This window comes from Chiloscyllium plagiosum, chromosome 18 (genome assembly GCF_004010195.1).
Source record: "Chiloscyllium plagiosum isolate BGI_BamShark_2017 chromosome 18, ASM401019v2, whole genome shotgun sequence".
Taxonomy (NCBI): domain Eukaryota; kingdom Metazoa; phylum Chordata; class Chondrichthyes; order Orectolobiformes; family Hemiscylliidae; genus Chiloscyllium; species Chiloscyllium plagiosum.
Genome location: NC_057727.1, coordinates 4,284,395 through 4,302,482, shown reverse-complemented (window position 1 = coordinate 4,302,482; position 18,088 = coordinate 4,284,395). Strand labels below are relative to the sequence as shown.

At 46.1% G+C, this 18,088-nt stretch overlaps 1 protein-coding gene across 1 annotated transcript in view; it reads right to left on the bottom strand.

Annotated features, from left to right (window-relative positions):
* Positions 1–18,088, bottom strand: part of LOC122559236 (monoglyceride lipase-like) — a 49,567-nt gene that overhangs the window by 17,842 nt on the left and 13,637 nt on the right. The window contains exons 2-3 of the mRNA XM_043708616.1: positions 11,576–11,682; positions 2,413–2,549 (exon numbers count right to left, since the gene is read on the bottom strand). Coding sequence (XP_043564551.1) covers positions 2,413–2,549; positions 11,576–11,682 — 244 coding nt within the window. The remainder of the gene's footprint in view (positions 1–2,412; positions 2,550–11,575; positions 11,683–18,088) is intronic.

Sequence of the window (18,088 nt, the reverse complement as noted above, 5' to 3'; positions counted from 1 at the left end):
CCTCCCCTCACCCCCCTCCGCTCAGTGTGAGGTGATTCACTTTGGGAAGAATAACAAAGAGATGGGGTACTGGGCTAATGGTCGGATACTTGGTAGTGTGGATGAGCAGAGGGATCTTGGTGTCCATGTACACAGGTCTCTGAAAGTTGCCACCCAGGTAAATAGTGCGGTGAGGAATGCATATGGCGTACTGGCTTTTATTGGTAGAGGATTTGAGTTCCGGAGTCCTGAGGTCATGATGCAGTTGTATAAGACTCTGGTGCGGCTGCATCTGGAGTATTGTGTGCAGTTTTGGTTGCCATACTATAGGAAGGATGTGGAGGCACTGGAACGGGTGCAGAGGAGGTTTACCAGGATGTTGCCTGGTATGGAAGGAAGATCGTATGAGGAAAGACTGAGACACTTGGGGCTGTTTTCATTAGAGAAAAGAAGGTTTAGGGGTGACTTGATTGAGGTGTACAAGATGATTAGGGGGTTAGATAGGGTTGACAGTGTGAACCTTTTCCCGCGTATGGAGTCGGGTATTACAAGGGGGCATAGCTTTAAATTAAGGGGGGTAGATATTGGACTGAAGTTAGGGGTAGGTTCTTCAGTCAGCGAGTCGTAAGTTCATGGAATGCCCTGCCAGTAGCAGTGGTGGACTCTCCCTCTTTATGGGCATTTAAGCGGGCATTGGATAGGTATATGGAGGATAGTGGGTTAGTATAGGTTAGGTGGGCTTGGATCGGCGCAACATCGAGGGCCAAAGGGCCTGTACTGCGCTGTATTCTTCTATGTTCTATGTTCTATGTTCTATGTTCTATGAACTGTTCTTCTCTCTCTTTGGGCTCTATCCCCACCTATCGTTTACTTCTTACCACCCCCCTCACCCAACCCTATCTTCTGCACATAAACCAACATTTTCCTAGCTACTGTCAGTCTTTGAGGAAGGGTCACTCGACCCTCTGATTTCTCTCCACAGGTGCTGCCAGACCTTTTCCAGCAATTTCTATGGGAATAGGCTGCCTACTATAATAATAGCAGTTAATAGCAAAATACAGCAGATGCTGAAAAAACAGGAAATGCTGAGGAATCTCAGCAGGTCATGCAGCATCTACAGAGAGAGAACTCATATCTTTAGAACTCATATCAATATTGCTGACAAGTGACAAGCAGACAGTCACATTCAAATGGCACCAGGTTATTTGAAATCACAAGCTTTCGGAGCACTGCCCCGTCATCAAGTGAAGTCACCTGACAAAGGAGCAGTACACCAAAGCCTGTGATTTCAAATACACCTGTTGGACTATAACCTGGTGTCGTGTGGCTTCTGACCTTGTCCACCCAGTCCAACACCAGAATCTCCACATCACATTCAAAAGGCACACAGGTAGGAAAGCCTGCTTTCCAAACCTCAGTAAGTAACCCTGTCCTGTTAATATTCAGGCCCAGGGAGTGTGGAGGTGAAATCCCTGCTTCGGTTAATGGAGTGGAGGATGAAGGGGAGCGTGGGTAAAGGGGGAATGGAATCCAGAATCATTGCTTTCAGACTATGATTTGGTAGCACTGCCAATGGAGCCCTGTAAATAACATGGGAGCAACTTAGAGGAGATCTGAAGGAAAGAAAAATTCACCCAGAGGCTGGTAGAAATAAGGAAGCCACTGCCTGAGAGAGTGTGGAGGCAGGTACTCTTGCAACATTGAAGAACGAGCTTTTAAGGCATAGGCTACAGACCAAGTGTACATAAATAGGGTTAGTACAGCTTGGTGTTTGTTGGCTTGCATAGACATGGGTGGGCTGAAGGGCCTGCTTCCATCCTGTGTGACACTCTGTCTCTATGACTCTCAGCTAGGCTGATGTATGTAACAAATAGAATTGGAATTGGCTAACTGATTAGATTCCCCACAGTGTGGAAACAGGCCCTTTGGCCCACAAGTCCACACCGACCCTCCGAAGAGCAACCCACCCAGACCAATGCACCTAACACTATGGGCAATTTAGCATGGCCAATTCACCTGACCTACACATCTTTGTGACTGTGGGAGGAAACTGGAGCACCCGGAGGAAACCCACACAGACACGGGGAGAATGTGTAAACTCCACACAAACAGTTGCCCGAGGCTGGAATCAAACGTGGGACCCTGGTGCTGTGAGACAGCAGTGCTAACCGCTGAGCCACCATGCTGCCCAGGTCTGGTGGCTGGAGAACTGGTTTTGTGATACTGAGTAATGTAAACTGCGTGGATTCAATTCCCACACCAGCTGAGGTTACCATTGAAAGATTTTCCTTCTTAACCTCTCCCCTTTCTAGATCATCTCCAATCATCTCTCTGTTGAGAGAGCAGGACTGTGGTGACTTTACCCTTTTTTCAAAAACATGACAAAATAAATAACATGCAAATCAATACAATTTCTTCCAATAAGTTACTTACCATGGAAACTGCGAATATGTAAATCCTTAGAGCGGGAAACTGCCTCTTCATCATGTCAAGATGCTGTACACAATCTCGGACATATATTCTGAAATCGGACACCCACAGACGATCGCCTTCACTCTGTCCATGGCCAACTGTGCAAAGAGGAGACAAAATATTTTGCCCTCCAGGGTTTCAACGATTGGCTGCAGAGCTCCCTCAAACACTCAGTGAATGTAAGAAATGCTGTACATGGTCAACAGTGCTCTCAAGCAGCACCCGCTCAGCAATAACCTGCTCAGTGATGCCCAGTTTGGACTTAGGCCACCCAGCTCCTGACCTCATTACAGCCTTGGTTCAAACGAGCTGATTTCCAGATGGGAGGTGAGAGTGACAGCCCTTGCCACCAAAGCTGCATTTGACCGAGTGTGGCATCAAGGAGCCCTAGAAAACCTGGGATCAATGAGTATCAGGGGCAAACTCTGCACATGTTGGAGTCACACTTGACACTAGGAAGACGATCATGGTTGTTGGAGGTCAGCTCCAGGACACCTCTGCAGGAGTTCCTCAGGGTAGTGTCCTAGGCCCAACCGTCTACAGCTGCTTCATCAATGACCTTCCCTCCATCATAAGGTCAGAAGTGGGGATGTTCGCCGATGATTGCACAATGTTCAGCACCATTCGTGATTTCTCAGATACTGAAGCAGTCTGTGTTCAAATGCAAAACCGTCTGAACAATATCCAGGCTTTGGCTGAAATGGTAAGCAATATATGTGCCACATGAGCACCATGCAGTGGCGATCTCCAAGAAAAGAGAATCTAACTATCTCCCCTCAGCACTCAGTGGCATTAACATCACTATATTCCTAACTTTCAATATCTTGGTAATTATCATTGACCAAAAGCTGAACTGAACCAAGTATCTCATGCTAAGAAGCTCATTGCTATTTAGCATAAAACAGCCTAGTGACTGGCAAATCATCCCACAAACCTAACGATTCACTCCCTCAATCACTGATGTACAGTAACGTCAGCGTGTACCATCCACAAGATACCTTCAGCAACGAGTCTGTGGCATCAAAAGAGAAAATGCTGGAAAATCTCAGCAGGTCTGGCAGCATCTGTAAGGAGAGAAAAGAGCTGACATTTCGAGTCTAACTGACCCTTTGCCAAAGCTTAAAAAAGAGAGAAATAGGGAGGTATTTATACTCGGCTGAGAGAAGGTGAAAACAATAAGGTGAGTCATGGCTCCAGAAGCAAAGGTAATCATGGAGAGATTATAGGGAGACGAGGAGCTGTGAATGACCAAAGCTGAAGCCACTGCTATGTGACAAAATATGTGGGGGATGGGGGGATGGGTGAAGCAGAGGCAAAATGGAAAACAGGGGAGACGGGTAGCAAAGGGGGAAGAGGAGAGGAAAAAGGTGATGAGAGAGTGGGGCGTGAGAGAAAGGGAGACAATCAAGAAATAAGAGGTACAGAACAGTGAAAAAAAAATTAAAAAAAATAAATAAAATAAATGAAATAAAATTACGGAGCAGAATGAAACCAGAGGGGTCGAGATGGGATAATCATCTGAAGTAGTTGGATTCAATGTTGAGACCGGCAGGCTGTAACATGCCTAGTCGGAAGATGAGATGCTGTTCCTCCAATTTGCGTTGAGCTTCACTGGAACATTGCAGCGGGCATCACCTTCCAAACTTAGTGACTTCCACCATCTTGAATGGACAAGGGCAGCAGATACATGGAAACACCAGCAGCTACAACCGTCCCTCTGAGTCACACGCCATCTTCACTTTGAAATCGTCTTTCAGAGTCACTAGGTCAAACCTGGAACTCTCTCCCCAACAACATTGTGGGTCTACCTACAGCATGTGGACTGCAGTGGTTCAAGAAGGCAGCTCACTACCTACCTTCTAAGGGGGCAACTAGGGACGGGCAACAAATGCTGGCCAGCCGGCGATGTTCATATTCTGTAAAAAGATTAATTTTAATTAAGGCATTGTGTAACGCCAATGACATGGGTCCAATTCCTCTGTCAACAGTGGTTGTTCATGTGGATCTGCCTCCTTTCTTCATGTGGAGAGGGGCCACTCAATTCCATAATCAATTCTCTCTCTCTCTCTCTCTCCCTCTCTGATACAGAGAGATGTTTTAGATTCTCCGTGGGCTAATGTTTGAACTACCTTGTGTTGGCAGTACATGGCAGGAGCTGAGTGAAGGCATGAGGTGAAACTTGGTACTTCTGTGTTCAGGCAGAGATGATTAGTGAAAGTTTTCTTTGATCACTAATCAACAATCCACCCCCTCTGAAAATGTGGCATTGGGTACTGAAACTGTAGAAACATTAGAAAATAGAAACGGAAGTAGGCCATTTGGCCCTTTGAGTCTGCCCCATCATTAAATATGATCGTAGTTGACAGTACCTATTCCTGCTTTCCCACCGTACCCATTAATTCTCAAATCCCTCGACATAGGTGATTTCTATTTTTGTCTCCTCTTTTTGAATCAGGGTGTTACGTCGGCAGTTTTCCAATCCTCTGGGAATTTTCCAGAATTTGATGAATCTTGGATGATTAACATCAACATGTCCATGCTCTCTGTACCTATGTGTTTCAGAATGCTAATAAACAATTAGGTCCAGGGGATGTATTGGCCTATAGTCCCAGACAGCCACCCCATTTGGCCAGGAGATGACTTTCTCTTAATTGGTCACTTAAGTGGCTCCATTAGGTTCTGAGAACTGGGAACCGTCCTCCACCTTCCCTCTTGTAGGCACAACACCATGGCAATGAGAGGGTGATGGGCACGCGATCCACCTTCCTTATTATCTCCAGGCTGTCACCCCCATCCCCCTGCCCCCAAATCATAGAATCTCTACAGTGTGGAAACAGGCCATTCGGCCCAACAAGTCCACACCGACCTTCTGAGAATAACTCACCCAGACCCATTCCCCTGCCCTGTTACTCTACATTTACCCCTGACTAATGCACCTAACCGACATATCCCTGAACATTATGGGGCAATTTAGCATGGCCAATTCACCTGACCTGCACATCTTTGGACTGTAGGAGGAAACCGGAGCACCCGGAGGAAACCCACGCAGACACGGGGAGAATGTGCAAACTCCACACAGACAGTCACCTGAGGTTGGAATCAAACCCGGATCCCTAGCAGTGTGAGGCAGCAGTATTAACCACTGAGCCACCATGCCGCCCAAACTTTACAAAGCCTGTAAAATTCAACCCTTTTTTTTATTTTGAAGTGAGCCATTTATTGTTTTGTGATGATGTAAGCTTAGTAGACAAAAGTGAGTCATCAGTGAGGGCAATATCTTTGAGCCGTAATGTTGTAAGTACAGTTGGTTATGATGATTTTGCAATGATTAGATTAGATTACTTACACTGTGGAAACAGGCCCTTCGGCCCAACAAGTCCACACCGACCCACCAAAGCGCACCCACCCAGACCCATTCCCCTACACCTAACACTATGGGCAATTTAGCGTGGCCAATTCACCTAACCTGCACATTTTTGGACTGTGGGAGGAAACCCACGCAGACACGGGGAGAACGTGCAAACTCCACACAGTCAGTCGCCTGAGTTGGGAATTGAACCCAGGTCTCTGGCGCTGTGAGACAGCAGTGCTAACCACTGTGCCACCATGCCGCCCACCTGCTTCTTAAAATGCTCTTTTCCATACTTGGCAGAAGGTTACATTAGGACAGTGGAGACCAAGCTGCATTTCACAGCATGCACCTGCCTTCCATGAGTAGAGACTCAAAAACCTTAATGGGGTGATGGGAGTGGTATATTGTTGTAGGAACCCATTGGATGAAGATGGGGCTTACCAAGGAGCAAAGATCCACATGCTCTGAAATTGAACACTCTACAGGAGGCACCCCAAAATACTGGAGGAGTAACACAAGCAATGTGGACCAACATCAGAATCCTATCCCCAGCCAAGGTGCCCATCATCAGGGAGAAACTCATTCAAAACCAATTCCTCTGGGCGAGACATGTCATCTGCATAGTGTTTTCAAATTGCGTCTAGAATGAAAGGTCACAGTTTTAGCATAAGAGTGGCAGATTTAAACAAAGATGAGGGGGAATTAATTCTCTCAAAGAGTTGTGAATCTTTTGATTTGAGTTTGGATTTGATTTATTGTCATCACGTATCTGAGTACAGTGAAAAGTTTTGTTTTGTGAGCAGCACAGGCAGATCATAGCCAACAAGGACATACAGTCATAGGGGGCTAAGACAGAGATGAGGCACACATTATTACATCTGTACAGGAGGTATACAAAGCAAGAACAACATTATTTGAAGTTAGAAAGGTCCATTAATAATGGCAGGGAAGAAGCTGCTCTTGAACCTGTTGGTGCGTGTGTGTGTGTTCAAGCTTCTGTGCCTTCTGGGGTGCTGGGAAAGCACAGCCGGTCAGGCAGCATCCAAGGAGCAGGAGAGTCGACATTTCGAGCATAAGGTCTTTGTCAGGAATGTTTCTGATGAAGAGTTTATGTTCGAAACATCGTAACTCCTGCTCCTCGGATGCTGCATGATCGGCTGTGCTATTCCAGCACCACACTTGCTGGTGCTGATCTCCAGCGTCTGCAGTCCTTCCTTTCTCCCTTCTGTATGTTCAGCCTGGTGGAAGAAGTTGGAAGAGAATTCACTGTACCAGAGTGCAGTGGACGGCACGATGGCACAGTGGTTAGCACTGCTGCCTCACAGCGCCAGAGACCCAGGTTCAATTCCCGCCTCAGGCGACTGACTGTGTGGAGTTTGCACATTCTCCCCGTGTCTGCATGGGTTTCCTCCCACGGTCCAAAGATGTGCAGGTCAGGTGAATTGACCATGCTGAATTGCCCGTAGTGTGTTGGTAAGGGGTACATTTAGGGGTATGGGTGGGTTGTGCTTTGGCGGGGCGGTGTGGACTTGTTGGGCCGAAAGGCCTGTTTCCACACTGTAAGTGATCAAAACTGTTGATGACAGATTTAAGGAGGCGACTGACAGATTTTTAATTGGTAATTGGTTGAAGGGTTGTAGGGGTTCGGGAGGAGTTGAGACTGAGATAAGATCAGCTTGGATGGTATTACATCAGGGAGCTGAATATTTCTGACTCCTGCTCCAAGTTCTAAAGGTTCAATATATTGTTCACTTGTAACTGCCATACAGAATAGAAGAAACAGAAGGAGATGTAAGAAGAAGCAAAACACATGGAGTAATTGTTTTAATGAAAAAAATCCAATGCTATTGCTCATGAACAATCCTTTTTAAATTTATTCTCTTGCGGAATATGGGCATCACTGGCTGGGCCAGAATTTATTGTCCATCCTGTTCTAACTCTGGCTGTTCTCACATCAGCCAAACTCCTCACCTTGACGGTGAGAATTCTGCAAAATAAACATTTTGTAGCTTTTGTGGAGGTTTGCTCAGTGTCTGCTGTAAACACAGTGCTGTCTGTTCTGCTATATTGCGCGTTTACTCAATGAGAATTGGCTATAATGCAATCGAAGAATCTTGCCTATTATCTGTAGAACACAAACTTCCCTTACTTGGATCAGCTGTAACATGATTCTGGTCCCATTAGTTTAGATGGTGCCGCTACTATGTGACTTTCTTATAACGCGAACGATTGCGATATATCAGAACAGTTCTTTTCCTGGTTGGCAGTTGCAGACAGACAGAGTCAGGCTGTCATCAGGCTGGTGGGTGATGGGTGGTGGAAAGCTGCTCGTATTTAAGAAGTTAAAAATCACACAACACCAGGTTATAGTCCAACAGGTTTAATTGGAAGCACACTAGCTTTCGGAGCGACACTCCTTCATCAGGTGATTGTGGAGGGCTTGATTGTAACACAGAATGTATAGCAAAAATTTGCAGTGTGATGTAACTGAAATTATACATTGAAAAACTGATTGTCTGTTAAGCCTTTCATCTGTTAGAATACAGTGATAGTTTCACTTCTTTCATGTGTAAATCACAAAACCCTTTTTTTAAAAAGTTGCATTCTCGGGTTAGCTGTTAACAATGGTGATAGCTAGACAATATGTTAAACATACACATTGTCTAGCTATCACCATTGTTACAGCTAACCCGAGAATGCAACTTTAACAAAAAAGGGTTTTGTGATTTACACATGAAAGAAGTGAAACTATCACTGTATTCTAACAGATGAAAGGCTTAACAGACAATCAATTTTTCAATGTATAATTTCAGTTACATCATACTGCAAATTTTTGCTATAAATTCTGTGTTACAATCGAGCCTCCACAATCACCTGATGAAGGAGCGTCGCTCCGAAAGCTAGTGTGCTTCCAATTAAACCTGTTGGACTATAACCTGGTGTTGTGTGATTTTTAACTTTGTACACCCCAGTCCAACACCGGCATCTCCAAATCATATTTAAGAAGCAATTGTTGTTTCACAGAGAAGTTTCAATGTTTTTGCTGATTATACCATGACAACAACATTTGCTCTCATGTTGTGCAACAAGTGCACAACGCATGGGTGACTGTTGGCAGAATGTATGAAGGCCATCAAGAAATTGCCAAAGCCAAACAATTCCTTCAGGAAAGGGTTACTTTCCAGCAATTGACCATATAGTAGTACACAAGATCAAGCAACTATAATGTTAAGTCCTAGAGATCCTTGCAAGGTAGTCTAAGCTATGGCCCAGATCCAATGGATTGAGCTTCTTGTCAATTCTGTGGACTTGTCCTTTGGTAGACTCCTGTTTGTTGTCACTGATGGCTACAGCAGCCTCCCAGTCAGAGAAATAGTTGCATCCAGTTACAAAAAAAGCGTTGTGGAATTCCAGGAGGAGGTTATTCAGCCTCTTGTGGCTGCTCCAGCTCTCTAAGTGAGCCTTTCCATTTAGTACCATTTCCCATCCTTAACCTGCAGTCATCCTTTTCAGAAGACACTCTAATTCCCCCTTGGATACCTTGGTTGAAACTGCCTCCAAAATACACTTAAGCAATGCATTCCAAACTTTCTCTACTCTGTATGAGAAGGTTTCACCTCGTGCCACCATTGGCACATCTCGTTTCTGGGTATCTGTATATATTTTCATTGAATTTTCCTCCACAGCCTTTAGTGATAGAGATTACCACAGGCTCACTGCGCTCTCTGAATGAAAGGATTTCTCCTATCTTAGTCGAAAATGGCCTAGTCCATATCCTGACACCTTCACCCCTTGGTCCAGTAGTTGCTGGACTTACCTTTGTACTCTTTTTGGACAAGGGTGTACAATTTGCAATTCTCCAGCTCTTTGGCATCACCACTGAGATTAAGAAAAACTGTAAAGTTATAACCAATACCTCCATTATTTGCACTCTCTCACTTTCTTTGATTATATCCTTGGATGTATCTCATCGAAACGTGCATTATCAGCTCATCATAGTCAGTCCATCCAATACTTCCTGCTTATCAATTTTAAAACAGTCTCATATATTAATTATCTTATTTTCTTTGACTGGGGAAGCATCCTTTCTTTGCTGAAGACAGATGCAAACCATTCATTTATTACCTGAGCTAATCCCCTAACTGGTTCAGCTGTACAGGACATTGGTTAGGCCACTATTGGAATATTGCATGCAGTTCTGGTCTCCTTCCTATCAGAAAGATGTTGTGAAACTTGAAAGAGTTCAGAAAAGATTTATAAGGATGTTGCCAGGGTTGGAGGATTTGAGCTACAGGGAGAAGCTGAATAGGCTGGAGCTGTTTTCCCTGGAGTGGTGGTGGAGGCTGGTACAATTGCAACATTTAAGAGGCATTTGGATGGGTATATGAATAGGAAGGGTTTGGAGGGATATGGGCCAGGTGCTGGCAGGTGGGACTAGATTGGGTTGGGATATCTGGTCGGCATGGACAGGTTGGACCGAAGGGTCTGTTTCTGTGCTGTACATCTCTATGACTCTATGACTTTCTTTTATCACTTTTTTTTGCTATTCATATGCCTATTAAAGGCTTTGAGATTCCCCTTTATGTTAACTGCTAGTCTCTTCCCATAATCTCCCTTTGCTTCTATTATTTGAATTTTAACTTTACCCTCTGAACCTTCTATATTCAGTGATCCTTGCAAGGTGTCTTAACTATATCCCAAGTCCAATAGATTGAGGTCCTTGTCAATTCTGTAGACTTATCCATAGATAGATACCCAGTTGTTATTGCTGATGGCTACTGCAGCCTCCCAGTCATAGAAATAATTGGGCCTACATCAAAAAAAACCTCACTTCCTGACTCCCTAAAACCTCTCTACCATCTACAAGTCAGGAGTCTGATGGAATGCTCCCCACTTGCCTGGATGGGTGCTGTTCCAAGAACACTCAAGAAGCTTGATACCATCCAGGACAAGGCAGCCCACTTTATTGGCACCACATCCACAAACATCCGCTCCCTCCATCACCGACGCTCAGTAGCAGCAGTGTGTACCATCTACAAGACACACTGCAGAAATTCACCAAAGATCCTCAGACAGCATCTTCCAATTTCAACCACTAACATCCAGAAGTGCAGCAGACACATGGAAATACCTCCATCTGCAAGTTCCCCTCCAAGCCACTCACCATCCTGATTTGGAAATATATCATTCCTGATGAAGGGCTTTTGCCTGTAACGTCGATGTTTCCTGCTCCTCGGATGCTGCCTGACCTGCTGTGCTTTTCCAGCACCACTCCAATCTTGACTCTGATCTCCACCATCTGCAGTACCCACTTCCGCCTTGGAAATATATCGCCGTTCCTTTGGTGTCGATGGGCCAAGATCTGGAATTCTCTCCCTAAGCGCGTTGTGGGTCAATACATGGACTGCAGTGGTTCAAGAAGGCAGCTCACCCCTACCTTTTCAAGGGGCAACTAGGGCGGGCAATAAATGCTGGGCCAGCCAGCGATGCCCTCATTGCATGAATAAAACTAAATTAACAATACAGTTGAATGTGACAGAGAACATACCAGCTTTCCAGCGATCCACCTCCCTAGCCCTTCCAACACCAATTGGCCCACATTATTGCAAACCCCTGAGAATGGAATTTTCAGCAGGTTTGGAACACTGAACTAGAGGGGAGGAAGTTATCCTTAATCCTGAGGGATTGCCTGAGGAGAGGGCTGGCTGCAACTGTCCAAAGATTCCTGATGTACTACCATGACAGGGCTCAGCCACAGAGGTGCGTACTTACTGTGATCATGTGAAAATACAAACATGGATTTCTTCAGAAACAACGACACAAGTTCCGTGTAGCGGCCGGAGTGGTCACCTGCATTGTGTATCAGCATCAGTAAAGCCCTGGAAAAAATAGGCAACCGAAATCACCCATAAACTTCAAATTCAAACAAATTACATTACAGCTGTCATGGTTGGAACAAAGTCAGCCAGGTGGACCTTATAGAATATGAGTTCCCTGATTGGGGCTGTTAACCTGGTCCAATCAGGGAGCCCTGGCTGACAGATATAAACAGGAGTGTCTTGTCTCTACCTACTACCTGTCACAACTTCCACAATTACATTTGAGCCCGAATGACGTTGGAGAGGGAGCACGTGGTGTCCATCAATATTCTCAATGCCTTTCAAGAGAGTATGACATGGAGGGGGATACAGTGCTTTATTTACTCATCCAACTCCATTTTGATTTAGTCCCTTCCCATGCTCTCTAACATCCCCCTCACCTTTGATGGTTTGCATTGCCCATAATGGGCTTTGCTTGTAAATAAACAGATGGATACATGGGTGTGATAACTGGAGTGGTTACTAATTAAAAAAGCATTTCCCAGTGATTTTGGTAGTGGGAAGGTGCTCAGATGTGTGTGATATCATTTCTAGGTAGAAAAAATAAAACAGATGCAGTGAAATCCATCAGTGCCTATCAATGCATGGCGGGGAATACAGTGTTTTATTCCCCATCCAACTCCATTTTGATTTAGTCTTTACACTTCCCCTTCACCTTTGACTTCACATAGGCATTGTCTTTACCAGGCTCTGCTTGTTACTAGTTCACTGGAGACATTGGTGTTTTTGCTGGAGGTGGAAGAACAGAATAAAGTTCTTGCACAATGATGTATTTTTGTACTGAGTCTCTACACACATACACACACACACTTACACGCATACACACACGTAACACACACACGCACACATGCACATGTGCACACATGCATGCACACACATACGCGCGCGCCCACTCTCACACACACACATACAAGCACGTGCACACATACACACACTCACACACTCTCAAAAGTACACACACTCATACACACACACGTGCACACGCACACACAAACACACACACGCACATACTCACACACACTTATACACACATATGTACACACATACACGCATGCACGCGCTCACACACATACAGAACACACGTGCGCACACACACGTGCACACGCATGCATACACACTCACTTGCACACGCACACACACACACATACACACACATGCACAGACACGCACATACTCCCACACACACTCTCACACACACACACACATATACACATGCACAAACACGCGCACATTCACACACACTCGCGCACTCTCTCAAACACACACACATTCATATACATGCGCACACACTCTCACACACACATACACACACTCATGCAAACACACACTCACACACACATAGACACCCTCTCACACACACACACACACAACCACGGGTATTGTGGGAGGAAAATAAGCACTAGTGCTGTGTAGTGGTAGTGTCGGGGGAAAATAAACAGGAGATTTAGAGAGTATTTTCATAAAACAAATAAATAAACTAGAGTGTCAGGGGTTCTGTTCAGTTTAGGATCCATATCTGTGCTAGCTGGATCAGTGTCATGTGTAAATAAAGGGTGACCTGGTGCTGGGATATCAGCCTTGGTGAAATTATTTCAACCATGCTTTAATTTGCAATATCATCACCGTTGATAAGCTTGTCCTCTGCTGTTATTCTCTCCCATGTCTATTTTACCTCAAAAGGGTAGCTTTTCAGATGTGATCCTGGTCCAGCTCTTGCTTTCTGCCCACTGTGAGCATTTCCTTATCTCTGCTACCCAAATCCTACCTCACAGAAAGTACGGTGGAGCAGCTTGGGCCCGATATCCAGCAGAGTTGTGAAGAACTAGAGATTATTGTATTGACACGCATCAGACTCTGAGGAGACTGGACAGGGTGAATGTGGAGATGGTATTTCTCCCTTGTGTGGGAGTCTAGAACCTGGGGGCATAGTTTCAGAATAAGGGTGTTCCCATTTAAGATGGAGATGATGAAGAAGTTCTTCTCTCAGAAGTCATTTGAGTTTGGAATTCCCTTCCCCAAGTATGGCAAATTAAGCAGAAATTTATCAAAGTACAAATGCTTATATCAGTGAATATATTTCAGAAGTGAGAATGGTCGGCGATGATTGTACAGTGTTCAGTATCATTCATGACTGCTCAGATACTGAAGCAGTCCCTGTCCAAACGCAGCAAGATCCAGGCTTGAACTGACAAGTGACAAGTAACATTACACCATGTAAATGTGAGACAATGACCGTCTCCAATTAGATACAATCTCACCACCACCCCTTTACATTCAATGGTGTTACTATCACCAAATCCCCCTGTAGCATCATTCTTGGGGTTACTAATGACCAGAAATTCAACTGGACTCACCACAGTGGCTACAAGAGCAGATCAGAGCTAGGAATACTGCGGTGAATAACTTACCTCCTGACTAGCCCAAAGCCTGTTCACCATCAATCTCTGTATTTCCAACTGCTGCCGGGAATTGACCACCTCAGCCCGTCCACCCTCCTCACCCACTCTAACCTCTCATCCTCGAAATGCGCAGCCCTCCACTCCCTCCATTCCAATCCCAATCTCACCATCAAACCAGCGGACAAAGGGGGTGCAGTGGTAGTTTACCTGGCCTGGTAGTTGGCCAGATGCCAACTCGAAGACCCCTTCGACCACAACCCCACCCCCCCATCACCAAACCATCATCTCCCAGACCATACACAAGCTCATCACCTCAGGGGATCTCCCACCCACAGCTTCCAACCTCATAGTTCGGGAACCCCGCACCGCCCGATTCTACATCCTACCCGAGATCCACAAGCCTGACCACCCTAGCTGACCCATTGTCTCAGCCTTCTCCTGCCCCACCGAACTCATCTCCACCTACCTCGATACTGTCCTATTCCAGGAACTCCCCACGTACCTTTGAGACACCACACATGCCCTCCACCACCTCCAAGACTTCCGTTTCCCTGGCCCCCAATGCCTCATCTTCACCATGGACATCCAGTCCCTCTACACCTCCATCCACCATGACCAGGGCCTCCAAGCCTTCCATTTCTTCCTCTCCTGACGTCCCCACCAGTACCCTTCTACTGACACTCTCATTCATTTGGCTGAACTGGTCCTCACTCTCAATAATTTCTCCTTTGAGTCCTCCCACTTGCTCCAGATGAAAGAAGTAGCCATGGATACCACATGGGCCCCAGCTATACCTGGCTTTTTGTCGGCTATGTAGTACAGTCTATTTTCAGCAGTTACACTGGCACCACTCCCCACCTTTTCCATCACTACATTGATGACTGCATCAACGCCACCTCATACTCCCATGAGGAGGTTGAACAGTTCATCAACTTCACCAACACATTCCACCCCAACCTTAAATTCACCCGGACCATCTCTGACACCTCTCTACCCTTCCTGGACCTCTCCATCTCCATCAATCGTGACCGACTCAACACTGACATTTTCTACAAACCCACTGACTTCCACAGTTACCTGGATTACACCTTCTCCCACCCTGCCTCCTGTAAAAATGCCATCCCGTATTCCCAATTCCTCCGACTCTGTTGCATCTGCTCCCAGCAGGACCAGTTCCACCACAGAACACACCAGATGGCCTCCTTCTTTAAAGACGGAAATTTCCCCTCCCCCGTGGTTGATGATGCTCTCCAGCGCATCTCATCCACTTCCTGCACCTCTGCCCTCGAACCCCACCCCTCCAATCGCAACAAGGACAGAACCCCCTCCCCCCAGTCCTCACCTTCCACCCCACCAACCACCATATACATCGCTCATCCTCTGCCATTTTCGCCACTTACAAACAGACCCCACCACCAGAGGTATATTTCCTCTCCATCCCTATCCGCTTTCTGTAAAGACCATTCCCTCCGTGACACCCTTGTCAGGTCCACGCCCCCAACAACCCATCTTCCCCTCCTGGCACCTTTCCCTGCCACCGCAGGAATTGTAAAACCTGTGCCCACACCTCCTCCCTCACCTCCATCCAAGGTCCCAAAGGAGACTTGAACATCCATCAAAGTTTTACCTGCACATCCACTAATATCATTTATTGTATCCATTGCTCCCGATGCGGTCTCCTCTACCTTGGGGAGACAGGACGCTGACTTGCTGAGCACTTTAGGGAACATCCCCGGGACACCCACACCAACCAAACCCTCCGCCCCGCGGCCAAACACTTCGACACCCCCTCTGCTCTGCCAAGGAAATGCAGGTCCTGGGCCTCCTCCATCACCACTCACTTACCATGGCCTGGAGGAAGAACGCCTCATCTTCCACCACCAGACCCTCCAACCCCATGGCATCAATGTGGATTTCACAAGTTTCCTTATTTCCCCTCCACCCCACCTTATCCCAGATCCAACCTTCCAACTCAGCACTGCCCTCTTGATCAGTCCTACCTGTCCATCTTCCTTCCTTCCAGCTCACAGTCTCATTCCTGACAAAGGGCTTTTGCCTAAAATGTCGATTTTCCTGCTCCTCGGATGTTGCCTGACCTGCTGTGCTTTTCCAGCGCCACACTCTCGACTCTAATCTGCAGTCTTCACTTTCTCCCACCATCTACAAGGTACAGGTCAGGAGTGTGATGGAATACTCCCCACTTGCCTGGATGGGTACAGCTCCAACAACACTCAAGAAGCTCAACACCATCCAGGACAAAGCAGCCGCTTGATTGGCACCACATCCACAAACATCCACTCCCTTCCCCACCGACGCTCAGTAGCAGCAGTGTGTACTATCTACAAGATGCACTGCAGAAATTCACTAAAGATCCTTAAACAGCACTTTACAAGCCCATGACTACTTACATTTCTAAGGACATGGGCAGCAGATACATGGGAACACCACCCTCTGCAAGTTCTCCCCCAAGCCACTCACCATCCTGACTTGGAACTATATCACCGTTTCTTCAAGGTTGCTGGATTAAAATCTTGGAATTCCTTCCCTAGTGGCACTGTGAATCAATCTATAGCACATAGATTACACTTGTCCAAGATGGCAGCTCACCCCCACCTTCTCAAGGGACAACTAGAGATGGGCAAGAAATGCTGGGCCCAGCCAGCGACACCTAGAGCCAACAAATGAATAAAATAAAATGATCTACCTCCAACACAGAGTGGGAGTGAGCCATTGAATATATTCAGGAATATTAGTAATTTGTACATTGATAGGTATCTCTTTAATTTCCCATATTTCGTGAATGAGGCACCTATTGTCTGTTCTATTTTGTGCTATGTTGATCTAACCTGTTCTTAAAAAGTTAGTTAACAGTGATGTTGGTAAATGTTTTCCTACATTAGACTGTGGCTTTAAGTGAGAAACTTGGAGTAGGGAACCCGATATTCTTCTGGCTGCTGTTTTCGTTATCAAATCTTATATCGGATGTGTACAGGCGAGTGGAAGAGATGAAACCAGTTAATATCACTTTTAGGGTGTGTTTCTTTTTTCTTATCAGCAAATGTGCTGTGTTTTGCAAACTGCTTTTGAAACTTTTCTGTAAGTTTACTGAAAATGAACTCTGTGACCTCATGTTCTTCCATTATTAACAGACCAGTTGACCCTTTTTCCTTCATAAACAAATCCGAAACTCAGCTGCCCAGATCTCAGTTCTGTTCACCTGCCACATTGTCCCCTGGTCTGGCAGCATTTCAACTTTAAAATTTTTCTGTGTCATTGATTTTCTCCTCAGCCACAGCATCTCCTACCCCTGCCATTCCTATCTCGATGATCTTTTCCAGCATGACAACCGTGGGAGAAGGAACAATGTAATCTCCAACACTCCCCCACCCCTTTCCATTTCTGTCCTCATCCTGTTCATCTGTAACAACTGATGGAGAGAGGAGGTGAATCCACGAGGGAATGCAGATTCTGGAAAGGCTGGTCCCTATTTCCACACTGTAAGTAATCTAATCTAATCTAATCTAATCTATTTCTGTCCCTTTTACAGACACTGACACCTTTTGCTGTCTCAGTTGGACATATTTTCTTATCTAGCGAAGAGGATGACCTCTTTCTGAACGTTCACAATTGAAGGGGTGGCCACAAGGTGGTTGGTGTGTCTGGTGGTCGGTGGCAACCTGGAAATGGCTGGGGTCCACAGTGGGGAGGGATGGAGCCCAGTGTGTGGGAGGGAGTGAGCCCAGTGCCTGGAGGAGAGATGGAGCCCAATATGGGGGGCGAGATGGAGCCCAGTGCAGGGGGAGAGAGATGGAGCCAAGTGTATGGGGGAGAGAGATGGAACCCAGTGGATGGGGGAGAGAGATGGAGCCCAGTGAATGGGGGAAAGAGATGGAGCCCAGTGTATGGGGGAGAGAGATGGAGCTCAGTGTATGGGGGAGAGAGATAGAGCCCAGTGTATGGGGGAGAGAGATGGAGGCCAGTGCCCGGGGAAAAGATCGAGCCCAGTG